At 47.0% G+C, this 13,212-nt stretch overlaps 1 protein-coding gene across 1 annotated transcript in view; it reads right to left on the reverse strand.

Moving 5' to 3' along the window:
- The window catches only part of CACNA2D4 (calcium voltage-gated channel auxiliary subunit alpha2delta 4), a gene marked incomplete at its 5' end in the record, with an annotated part of 108,020 nt that overhangs the window by 42,653 nt on the left and 52,155 nt on the right, over window positions 1-13,212 (reverse strand). Inside the window, 3 exons of the mRNA XM_081310768.1 lie at window positions 3,019-3,099; window positions 6,792-6,919; window positions 9,012-9,107. Coding sequence (XP_081166894.1) covers window positions 3,019-3,099; window positions 6,792-6,919; window positions 9,012-9,107 — 305 coding nt within the window. The remainder of the gene's footprint in view (window positions 1-3,018; window positions 3,100-6,791; window positions 6,920-9,011; window positions 9,108-13,212) is intronic.

The raw sequence follows: 13,212 nt of genomic DNA on the forward strand, positions 1-13,212 counted from the left end.
GGTATCAGGGATTGAACCCAGGGGCGCTTAACCATTGAGCCACATCCTCAGCCCTTTTTAATATTTTATTTAAAGACAGGGTCTCGTTGAGTTGCTTAGGGACTCAGTAAGTTGCTGAGGCTGGCTTTGAACTCATGATCCTCCTACCTCAGCCTCTCGAGTTGCTGGCATTACAGGCATGAGCAACTGCGCCTGGCTGGATGACGGGGTTTTGTTAACTCACTGAGATTGACAGGATTTGCAGAGGCCCTGCTTAACCCGTTACCACCATCTTGGCTTTCTAGGAGTGAATTAAGCACAAGCAGATCACACTTCAGACTTCAAGCATGGATCCTCCAGGGGACAGAGCAGGTGGGGGTCAGAATTAGGCCTGGAAAGTTAGAGGCAGGGGACTGAGGAGAGGGCAAGAGTGGAAGAACAAGGCCTCTGGGATTGTTACTTGGCCAGTCAACTTCCTGGCTGCACTGGCCTCTGGCTGAGTGGGTCTGGGTTATATGGCACATCGGTCTTCAAAGACTAAGAGGGAATTTCCTCCTTCTGGGAACTTTCCTTGGATGGCAGGCCAGCAAGCTAGGAGCAAACCCCAGACAGAAGTGAACCATCAGGATCCCCTTCCCCGAAGTTCAGCTCTACTCTATGGCAGAACTGGGTGGCCCACCTTCCCTAGGAAGTGGTCAATGTGGGATGTTGCCCTCATCTAGCCCTAATCATTGTAGTGGACCTGAGACAAGTCCACTGTCCAGAGGGGAGAGCAAGGCTCCCAGGAGCTTTGCACATGTCTTTGTGATGCATGTTATTCAAGTATTGGAGTTTCCAGGGGTCTGAAGGCTAAGTCCATACTGAGGCCAAAGGACCCCTAAGGAAGGAAACATTGTGCATCTCCAGATAGCAGGAAAGGCCTCTGCACAGTATGTCTTGCAGGACACACTGGAAACCCAGCAGCAAGAAAAACACATTCTATCATGGCACCACTGTTGCTATCATTCCACTTGACTGTGTTCCTCAACTGGGGCTTCGAGGATGGGGGAGTGGAAAATGGAGACTTACCCAAAGCTGTCTTTTTAGAAATTTTGCATGCGCTGCTGATAAATCACTTGCTTAGGGATACAAGGACCCCCTTCATCCACCTGCCCTCCTGTATAGGCCCATGGCTTCATGAATGCTCTTCTCCTGTCTTCTCCCCCTGCTCAGTGCACAGATACCACAATGCAGCCCCCAATCACATACACTGTGGTCACCCACTCCTGGAGCTCACATGCACTCAGGGCCACTAGCTTCTAGGGACAATGAATAAACCCCCTATCCCTCCTTGAGCAACAGGAACCAGCTGGCCCTGGGATCAGGGAGGCTGAGCCACACAGGTCAGGAGAGGAAATTACAAAATGAAATTAAAAATATATATAACAAAACAAAGCAAAAAAACCTGCAGTGTCAGTTCACCAGCGCCTCAGCCTTTCCCCATCACATCCGTGCAACCCAGAGCGTCAGAGCGATTGTCTGCAGCGAGTTAAACTAGAGGCACTGGGACACGGTTTCTATGGCAACCCCTCACGGCTCTAATTCAGCCCTGAGTTAAAAATGATATCAAATAATTGGAGAGTGCAGGAAAGCACAGCCAGCAGCCAGGCCCCATGCCCTTTCTCCTTTCTAGGTCATTAGGGGTGGAGGAGCTGAGAAGGCCACATGTGGGAGGCGGGCAGACACAAGCCCTGCCGGGGCCACAGGATGGTCTTTAGGGAGAAAAGTTTAGGTTTAACATTTGGTCTGGAAGTGGGACTGGGACTTGTGTGCTAGGGGCTACAGAAAGAAAGGTGCTGGACTGTCCTGAGTCCCTTCTGAGAGCCACAGTCGGGGACATGTCACAGACTACCAGTGATGCATGAATTTCCTTGTGACAACATGGAGCAAAGTCAGAGTGAGCCTTTCTCTCCCTACCTCCTAGTCCAGAGTGGCAAGCAGCCTAGGACCTGACTCAGGACAGCCTTGCACCCTATGTGAGGCAGGAGGATGGATCCCAGTCTGCCCCTTGTGCTTTCTGCCCTGAACTCAGCCTGAGGACCAAATACACCAGCCCTACCTGCCCAGCCCCAGCCCCAGCCCCAGCCCCAGCCCCAGCCCTGCCACAGGGGGCCTCCCACCTGGCCAGGTCAGACACTCCGCAGCCAGGCTGATGGAGCCTTGGTCGTCAATGCCACAAACACCCAGTGACCAATGGATCACACAACTTTTCAGAATACAGCTGAGTCAGGGACATGGGAGCTGAAACCATGGTCAGGAGGGTTTCATCACAGAGGCCAGATAGTTCTAGATGAGGCAGAGACACCAAAGACTTTTTTAAACACCAGAAACAGCAGAGTCAGGAGAAGCTTGTCAAAGTCATTGGGTGCTCTCGTTCTATAAGTTGGGACAAATTCAGCATCACATAGTGATCTTAATCTTTAAAGACAGGCAATCTGAGTTCAGATTCTAGCTTCATTAATTCTTAGCTGTGGGACTTTGGGCAAATAACTTTTCTGTATCTCAGTTTCCTCATCTGTAAAATGGAGCCAAAAACATTGCTGTCATGAAGTCACCCTGAGGACTAAATGAGAAAGTGCTTGGTAGGAGGTTTCCATGGTGTCTGGTACGGATTGAGCATAACATTGAGCTTTGGGGATCTATTTCAAAAGCTCAGTCTTGGAACCCAAGGCAATGGAAGAGGGAAGCAACCTATGAAATGTGAGAAAGAGGTCAGTGTTGCAGTCTCTGTGCTGTGTGATCTTGAGCACATCTCTTCACCTCTCTGGGCTTCATTTTACTTGCTTCATGAATTCTTTGAGGTCTCGTTTTATGGTTTTATAAACAAATGACTTAGGAAGATTCCATTTCCATCCTTCTCACATTTCACCTGGAAAAACTTACAGCTGGAGCCTATGACCCAGCAGATCACACACAGGGTCTTCCTGTCATCACTGTGTAAATATTTCTTGCATTGTCACACAAATTTCTGGCCTCAGTGGCACCAAGGGCAGCTCTTACCTGCTGCAATGGCTGTCTTCTTGTCCACCATCACAGTTACAGCGGTGCTGGCCGTAACTGCCACTGGTTCACCGGGGCCCTCTGGGGAAATGAAAATCAGCGAGTCATTTTCTTGGTACTCAGGGAGGAGCAGTGGGGTAGGCTGATCCCTTACCCTGACTTGTGTAGAAGAAAAATATACACACTCTGCTAGGACATTGCTTGAATAATGGTGGGGGTGCGGAGGGGTGGAAGGCTCGTGTGGTCTCTTGCTGTGACAGGAGGTTGCCATTCACCACCTGTCTCTGCAGGGTACCTTCAAGGGTCACCTGTGTGCAGATCTGAACTTGCCAGATCAACATGTGGCCTCTGGCTGCCTGAATGATGGCATGCTATTGGTGTCACTGACACAGTGGTATTTGCTCTGTCTCTGGCTGCTCGCTGCCCTCCTAAGCTCTAGGTAGCACCTGCTTAGGAACCCTGCCATGGCCCCTCCTCTCAGCACGGGTCCTCCTTGGAAGGCTTGACTTGCATCCAGTGCTCCTTCTGATTGAAGGGACAGGCCGTATTCTGGGACTGGGTGCTTGATGATCCTGGGTTGTTCCTATGAGTCACCATGAGTCAGAGGTGATGCTGACAGTCCTGTTCAGGAGGCACAGTGCCTGGGATGAGCGACACAGATGGCGTCTGGCACATGCGAGGTGCTCTGTAAATCTTGGTTAGTGGTGACCAAGCTGCCACAACCATTCCGTCTTGTTACTGCATTTCTGGAACATTCTGCCAGTCTCTTGAAGGCAGGAGAGCTTTCCTGTGTTGCTTTACCCACTTCTTTTAGAAGGCCACCACAGGTGTGGAATTTAGAGGGCAGCACTTTCCAGAGCTTTCTGGCTCTGGAATGGGGGCAGCCACTATATGACTTTGGGCTTCTTAATTTTATCTGTCCACAACTCTGGACTGGCTTTCCAAAGCACTCTTTTTCTACAGGTCAAATTGCATTATTAAGAGTTCCAAGAACAGGCAAAATTTTATCACATGCTATCCTATTTTGTCAGAACGTCTTGGTAGCAAACGCTGCCTCAAACAAACAGCTCCTGGGAGCCTCGGGTGGAGGCTGTTACTGCAGCAGCGACAGTTGTAATGGGACTTAACCACTGGTTTCTCGTATCTGCTATATTGTTACAATTACCCATCACACCTCTCTGTCACCAAATATCTCACAGAAATCTAAAATTATACTCTAATTCTAGGAACCTACAATACGCAAAGCTGTTCTCGATTCTGGAAATTGGCCATAACACAGTCAGAAGGATCCCAATAGACACAGAAGCCGCCTTCCTCATCTTGCTTCTAGAAACATTTAGAAGACGCCAATATGCCTGACCCCCTACAGTATTCCCTGGGCTCTGCAGCTGGTTTTCTAGGAGAGAGTTTCTATTGAAATATACTCTAGCCAGTATATGCTTGTAGGAAACACCCAGGTGTGGGTGTGGTGGCCCTCACGACCCAGTCTCTGGGGACATCAGCAATACCATTGCCTGGGTCACAGTGGCTACCTGGTCTGTGCCTGGGTGAATAAGCAGGGTACCAAGTGCTGGTGGGGTACCTGAGGCTGGCTCAGGGAGAGGTGGAATGTGGAAGGGGGGAGTACCAGGCCTGAGCTACCTGGGCACTGGTGGGGCTGCTGGGGCCGGCAACTTCTGCAGGCGCTGGCTGCCAAAGGCAGCTCGATGTGGGCAGAGCTTCGCCCACCAGGCCCTGGGCAAAGGGTACCAGTGCCATCCTGGAGAGACAGGGAGCCTCTACTGCCCCTAAGCCAGCTCTTTCCTTCTCCTCTGCCTCCTCAGGGTTTCCCCGCCCCGTTAGAATGAAATTGTTTTCTTTCTTTTGGGGGTGGATGGGCGTGTGCAGAGGTGTCTGTGTGCATGAGCCTGGCAAGTACACAAGGGTGTGAAGAGGGAGGGAGCTCCTCCTCCCCCCTCAGCAGTCCCCCTTTTTGGGTTGCCTGCTTCCCTCTTCTTATGGCTCAGCTCCACCCACCCACCCAGCCTCCTACCTCACCAACACATAAAGCTCCCTGATCAGCCAGCAGCCATAGTCACCTGGTGACAATGCAGGCAGGAGGGAGCCAGTCACCATGGCTAGGGGCAGGGCTCAGGGCCTCAATGAGAACCTCTCGTAGAGGAGACCTTTGTGCAGGGCAGGGAGCTCTTCTCTGCTTTGGGGTGGGCACTGTGGAAAGGGGAACTTCACCTTGGCTTTGAGAACCTCCCTCAGGGGCTTGCACTGGGAAAAAAAATTCCCTGCCTTCTCTGCTCCCTGCCTTATATTCATTATGGTTAAAAGGCCTGGACTTTGGAGAGGCAGACCTGGGTTCTAGTCTGCTTTGCGCCTTCCTTGCTGTGTAATCTGGGGGTGATCACAGGGACCAGATTCTTTCCAAGTAAGACAAGGGATAATAGCAGCTCTTATTTCATGGAGTTATACAGTTCGAATGAGTTGTGTGGGAAAGTGTTTTGTAAAGCACATTAGTTGCTGGAACATGGGTAGAGACAGCAGGCACAGGATGGAGAGGCAGGCACAGTGCAGGGTGAGGAGGCCTTCCACACAGAGGCAGACTCCTTACTGTCCACCTTCCCAATCTGCATCCCCCAGGAGAAGCCCCTGGGAACTTGGGCCTCCCTAGCCATCAGCCCCAGGGCAGCTCTCATCATGAGGCCTGAGGATGGTTTTGGCAGGAGGGTGGTTGGAAGACCTTTGGTAAAAGGGCATCCTTGAGGGGAGATATGACACTGCTTTCTGAGGTGACACCCAGTCCATCATCTCTTTCCATCTCCCTCTGCCTCCTACTTACCCCATCAGCACTGTGGAGAATTGTAGGCCCCTGGCTCCACTGTGCTGGGCTCAGCTTCTTAGCTGAACCAGGTGGAGAGCTTCTTCGGCCACAAACACGTAGGCTCCTGGACAAGCCCTTCTATCCCTTCCCCTCACTCTAGCCACACAATTTCTTCAAGTGACAATCAAAAGACTAAGGCAAGGCAGACTGTAAGGTCCTTCTTGGTTCTAAACATTTTGTGATTTTCTTAGTGTTTTTTGAAAGTCATTTAATTTTTCTCTTCTTGGCCATTTTCCACAGGGGGCAGGGCTGAGAGTTGGATATCAGCAGCTCTTAGACTCCACTTGGTCCTTGTCCTTGTAGAGACTTGTGACTTACTCTGTGAAGACCTGTCCTGGCTATTTTCCTTATATCCTGGGTACCTGCCTTGCTGCTCCTGGGTGATCCCAAGGGATAGAGATCCAGTTGCTTCTTGTTTGTTTAGAAGGAGTTATGGTGGCCCTGTAGACTTGCTAAGTACAGCTAAGTACAGCCAACGAGACAAAGCTGGCACTTTCATTTGCGTAGTCTGAGGAACTTTCAAAGGCACTCAGATTTTTAGAAATAGAAGAATCTTAGTGATCAACCCTTTTGATCTCATATTTGGAATTTGGGTTAGAATCTAACTCTCTTGACTTTTGGGTTAAATCTTTTTCTTTATTCCATGCTGGAGTTTTAAATGACCACTTTGGCTCCTGGCCTGGGAATGACCAGCCCTACATTCTACACAGGGACCAAAGCATGGGAAGGCTCAGAGAGTTTTCTCAAGTTGTTAATGTGGGTCAGGAGGGAAGGTAGGAAGGAAACCCTGGTGATCTGGATGTTCTGTTCCATATTTCATTCCCATTTTCCACTAAGGGCACAGCAGAAGAAAAACATCCCCATCCTGGTCACAGCTCCAAAGCACACGGGTGTGGATTACCTGGTCCCTCTGCCCAGCGCAGATTGAAGACAAAGCTACCAGCAGGCTGCTCGGAGGCCTGGCGATACCACAGAGGGAAGTTGTTCATCGTGAACACACTGGTCTCATCATCAGGCATCAGGAACATCCTGTAAAGAGGAAGATTTGGCACTTCCTCCAAATCTGGGAATATATTTATCCCTCTTTCCTTTTTCCATACAAGGTCATCTTGGCTGAGCTAAGATAGCAATTCCTCTCTGTTTTGGCAGAGTTGCAGGTAGACCGAATGCAGTAGCCCCTAAATTAGTATTGCTCCAGATACTATTCCCCAGCAAACCTGTCAGGAAGTAAAAACAATATCACATCTGATGGTCCATCAGTAATTAGAAGAAGCATGGGTTCTGTCCTAGGAGGACATATGCAGACTGTTTTGCCTGAAGGGTTTAATTCTTTTGAATACAGCTTAACTTCTTTTTCACTAACATGGCTGTACAGTCAACCTCCATCAGTTCTATCACAGCACTAATAAGAGGGGCATACGTTACCCAAAAATGGTTACTTAGAAGTTATTGCCTCTAGGTTTTTCAGAATGCTTTGGTTTCCTTTTTCTGAGCAGCTTTACCTTGCTAATTATGGCTTTGTATTCCCTGGACGCTCAGCAGCCTACAGAAGGGAGTGTTGGTCTAGAGCAGACTGGGAGGCTGGGAGAGGCTGGGTGGGGGTGGGAGATTCAAGTGGCCCTGGCTGATCCACAAGGTGGGGTATTGATATCTGATTTTGAGAATGACGGCTTTGCATATTCCGGAAGCAGATCTGTTTGGTTGCACGGTTCCTGGGCTGCCAATCACACCACGGTCTAGGTGAAAGGAGTCCTTTAGGGATCGTGCAGTACACCTGCAGCCCTTCGTGGTGATTGTGTCTGCAGGAGGCAAAGGTATTCTGCTACCTGGGGAAATCCTGTCTGTATTGAGAGCTCCTTTTTCCATTCTTAGACGCCCTTTAGAGGGGTGCCGGGAGTCATTGAGATAGCCAGCCGTTTTCCTCTTTCCAACTCTCTCAGAATGAGGGGAGTGGGAAGAGAAGGAAGGAGGAATGGAGAGGGAAGAGCAACTTAATTTGTTTTCCTAGAAAGCTTCAGCTTTGCTTAGCAAGTGTGGATTTGTCACAGAGTCCTGGAAGAAGCTCAAAGATGGCGCTTGGTGCCTGAGTATGCTTGGAATTAGCAGGAGGAGCAGGGAGTGGATGGGAAGCCGGATCCGGAGGTCAGGTTTCTGCGGTTCTCCAGGTACCCGGTGGCCCTCACCTGTCTGAGTCTCCTGGTTTGCAGAGCAGTAGGTGGCGCTGCTCCTTCACCTCCACTCCCACCCCTACTCTGGACTCCCACCCTCCTGGCAGTACCTGGGCCCCTGCAGACAGGGTTCTCCCAGAATCTGGCTTTTTTTAGAGCAGAGTTTCTCAACCTTGGCACAGGTGACACTAGGAACCAGATAATTGTTGTAGGGGCCATCCTGTGCATTGCAGAATAATTAGCAGCATTTCTGGCTTCTACCTGGTAGGTGCTAGTAGCAAAATCCCTATCTCTTCTAGTTACGACAACCAAAAATATCTCCAGACATTGCTGAATGCCCCCTGCAGTGGGGGCAAAATCACACCCCCCAGCCCCCTATTGAAAATTACTGGCTTAGAATCCTTAGCCTTCCATGACCCCCAGGGTGTTCCATCTGGAAGTCCATCAGATTAGAGTTAGAATCTAATGATTTACTAAAAAAGCGGGGGGTGGGGCATAGATTGTTCAGAAAACTGCCATAGGGAAGCACCATACATACTGGGCCCCAGGAATAGCCCCTCTTCCCTTAGGTGGAAAAAATTTTTACAAAGGAGGGGACACAGCCAGCGACTGTGTCCATCACACAGAGACTGGTCCTAAAGAGGAAAACAATTTTGGGTTTCCCTCTGAGTGAAATCTCTGTTCAACTTTCCCAAGCTCAAGGACATAGCTGCTTTCTTGCCTGACTGGACCACTTCTGTCCTCCAGGTGTGTCCAAGCTGGGGTAGAATAGTAACTCTTCATGTTTTCTCAATGTGTAAATCTAACCCTTCTGCCCATCCTGGACTCCCAGGTCCCAGCATATCGAAACCAAGTCTCTCCTCTGTCCAGCCATGTGCCATGGAACACCCTCGAATGTTGTCCTTTCCCACCCTGCAGGGATCATGTTCACTGGGGTGACTAGCAGGACTCACCTGTCGGAGACCTTCTCGGAACCCACGAATAAGCTGCTTCTGAGGAGGCCAGCCCGGGTGCCCAGGAAGGCCATGTCCACTCCTTGCTCTGACTCACTGTGAGGCAAGCAAAGCAAGAGGAATGACCATGTAGATGCTGCTACAGCAGGTCTCCAAGAAGGTCACAGAGAGCTCAGGAAAGACCTTCAGGACTTTCTGGGCCTCTCCTAGCTTGGCTTAGGGGGAACTTTGTAGGAAGGCTAAGTTCTTGGGGAGTTGCATGAGATGCCCTTGACTCCTTGTCCCACTGTTATATCAGGTCCCCCAGCTTCTAGGCAGCATTGTTCTTCTTTCGGTATTCCTCCTGACCCTGTCTTGGCTCTGCCAAATCTGGCTCCTCTAGCTTTAGGAGAGTTGGGCCTGGAGAGCAGAGGAACCCAGAAAGACAGATTTCATCTTGAGACCCATGGAATGGTAACTTCTCATGAGCAGCACATCCACAGCTTCTCTCAATTGTAAAGCCATTTCCACTTATTACTCATGAGATTGGAATATGAGGGAAGGAGGAGCAGGCACTGTCTCTATCCGTGAGAAGTCCCAGTAGACTTTCTAACTTGGCAATAGAATATTAAGCCACAAAGAAGAATGAAATCATGGCAATGACTGGTAAATAGATAGAACTGGAGACTATTATGCTAAGTAAAATAAGCCTATGTCAAAGAACCAAAGGTCGAATGTTCTCTGTGATATGCAGATGCTAACACACAATGAGATGGGGGAGGGGAGGGAAGAATAGAAGTTCACTGGATTAGACAAAGGAGAATGAAGGGAAGGGAGGAGAAATGGGAAAAGGAGAGACAGTGGAACGAATCAGACATAACTTTCCTATGTTCACATATGAACACACCAACCAGTGAAACTCCACAACATGTACAACCACATGCATGGGAAGTTGTACTCCATGTATATGTCAAAATGCATTCTACTGTAATGTATAACTAAAAAGAACAAATAAAAAAATCAAGGAAGAAAAGATTGGAAAAAAGAATGATCCATAAGGTGGCTCAATGGAATTAATTTTTTTTCACAGTCTCAACACCATCAGGCAAAGAATGACAGCAGGAGAATGAAAGGGAATGACCCAGGGTGGAGGCCATCACTTCTGACTCGGTCAATATTCTTGTTCTAAGCCCAACTTCTGGGCAGCGGTGACCCCATTTCTCTCTGGTGCCTGGGTCTGTGGGCTTCCTGAGCATCAAGGTGAGCAATGCCAAAGCATCGCCAAGGGCAGCACTTTTCCTTGAGGCTAGGAGGTCGTGGGAAGAGGTGGCACCATGCAGTGTCCATGGATGGTAGGTATTTGGAACTGGATGGTCTCAAGTGTGGAAAGTCACTGAGTAGAAGGGTCTGGAAACTTCTCTCCCCGACCTCAGGGCTGCAGAGAAGGGCTCCTGTAGGTTTTTCCTGGGCATTTTGTAGGTCTTAAACATCACAGATACCAGTGTCTGGCAATAGACCCACTGAGTCAGGCCCTTGGGGTGTCTCCAGAAAGCATCCGGATGGCAGTCTCTGTTCAAAAGTCTAATGAGCTCTTCACCCACAATTCAGTCTCAACAGTAATCAAGTAATCAAGTTTCTTGTTTCATCTATAGCCCCTCCAACTGACGACATTATTTTGAAGAAAATCCCAGATATTTCATCAGTATTTTAATTTCTATCATTAAAATAAAATAAATTTTGAAAAAAACTTCAATGTCATTATCATACCTTTATAAAAATCCTATAATTTCTTTTCTTTTCTTTTTTTTTTTTTTTTTTGTAATGGGAATTGAACCCAGGGGTACTTCCCCACTGAGTCACATGCCCAGCCATTTTTGTTTTATTTACAGACAGGTTCTTGCTAAGTTGTTTAGGGCCTCACTAAGTTGCTGAGGTGAGCTTGATTTTGCAATTCTCCTGCCTCAGCCTCCCAAGCCACTGAGATTACAAATGTGGGTCACCATGCCTGGCTCTGTAGCTTCTCAATATCATCAGATAATCCAATTGAAGTTTGGTTGAACCAGAATCTAACTACTGGTTGATCTCTCTCTTCAGTCATCGGTCTGTCTTTATTGAGATCTAATTCACATACCATACAATTTACCTAGTTCAAGTGTACAATTGAGTGCTTATGTAACCATTGCCGCTGTGAATTCTACAACATTTTCATCACCCCAAAAAGAAACTCCACACCATTAGCAGTCATCACTGTCTTTTAACCTGATTCCCTTTCTCCTTTCTCATTCTCTGCTTCTCTTTTCCTTGCAATTTCTTTTCTGAACAAACAAGGTCATTGTCTTGTGGAGTTTCTCACACTCTGGATTTGGCTGTGATGCTTTGGTGTTATTTAGCATGCTCTTCTGTACCTTGTACATCTTATAAGCTGGCACTTAGACTTGGGGTCCTGCTTAGATTCAGGTTTGAGCTTTTATAGGTTGCTATGGTTTGGAGAATGACATTCAAAGGTCAAGGTATTAAAGCCTTGATGCCCAGGGTGGCACTATTGGAAGGTTCTATGGACATTTAAGAGGTGGGACCTCATGGGAGGACAGTTGGTCATTGGGGTGTGTCTTTGAGGGGGATTGTGGGGGCCCTGGTGTCTCTCTCTTTCTGCTTTCTGCTCATTATATAAGTAGTTTGCTCTGCTATGATGTGCTGCCCTCACCAGAGGCCTAAAGCAATGGGGCTGCCTGATGAACTGGAACCCCCCAAACCAAGAGCTAAATAAACCTTTTCTCTTTTAAATTAATTGGCTTGGGCATTTTATTATGGTAAAGAGAAGCTGATTCATACAAGTGGTGCACTCCCCATCCAGAGACACATACTATCTGATTGATAAAGGGTTGTACAAAGTATACATCTTTATTTTTTCTATATTTTAGAAAAACTTCCCCTCATCAATATTTGGTTGTCCTGTAGTACAATTTGTGTAGAGGCATAATAAATAATTGCTATTTTTTGTTTATTTACCAGTTTTTAGAATGAGTTGTTTTCCTAACATCTTCCAAAGCTGACCTATGAGGTTCCTTTTCTTTCCCAGTATGATTATGAACCCAAGGATCTGAACATGTTTAATGTGTTTTAACCTACTATGGTTGCTCTTTTTGCTGCTCTCACTATCCCAATCTTAGCCTGTGAGGCCTCTTCACATTGGCTCTGAGATCTTTTGGGGACAATCTCATTAGTCTTTGGTAATGGTTTACTTCTTAGCATGACAAGATGTTCTGGGTTCATTTATCTACTTAACTTCCCCTGTCCTGGAATCAGAAATTTCTCCATGGACTCATCTTTTTCTTTTTTTTTTTTTAAATGTTTTTATTCCAAAACGCTCAGTTTTTAATCTTTGCAGAAGGAACTTCACTTTTATTTATTTTTTTTAAATTTTCTTTTTAAAATTTGTTTTAATTAGTTATATATGACAGTAGAATGCACTTTTATACTTTGATGTATCATACATAGATGGGATATAATTTCTCATTTTTCTGAGTATACATATTGTAATATATCACATTGGTCATACAGTCACATACATACAGTAATAATGTCTGTTTCATTCTACTATTTTTCTTATCCCCACATCCCCTGCCTTCCCTCCAAGACTCATCTTAATGAGGCTCATCTTAATGAGGACTAGTGTTGAATCTAGTTTGGGGTTGGGGGCGTTCACTGAGGCTAGTCCTTTCAGTGGAGAGATCTTTAGCAACCATTTCAGGTAAAAGACAAAGATATTCTTTCTAATTCTCTAAGAGAAAACATGTCTTGGGTTCAAATTGATATTTCCAATTCATATTTAACATTATATAAAACTTCTTTAATTTTAAAAATTTGCATCTCTTAAAGATAGCCTCTTCAACAAATGGTATTGGGAGAACTGGAAATCCATGTGCAGCAAAATGAAACTCAACCTGTCTCTCACCATGTACAAAACTCAAAGCAAAGTGGATCAAGGACCTAAGAATTAGACCAGAGTCCCTGCGCCTATTAGAGGAAAAAGTAGGCCCAAATCTTCATCACGTGGGATTAGGCCTCAACTTCCTTAATAAGACTCCTAAAGCACAAGAAATAAAATCAAGAATTAATAAATGGGATGGATTAAAACTAAAAAGCTTCTTCTCAGCAAAAGAAATAATCGATGAGATGAAGAGAGAGCCTACAGAGTGGGAGCAAATTTTTGCCACACCAC

Source organism: Spermophilus citellus (genome assembly GCF_964194105.1).
Source record: "Spermophilus citellus genome assembly, chromosome: 10".
In the NCBI taxonomy this organism is placed as follows: domain Eukaryota; kingdom Metazoa; phylum Chordata; class Mammalia; order Rodentia; family Sciuridae; genus Spermophilus; species Spermophilus citellus.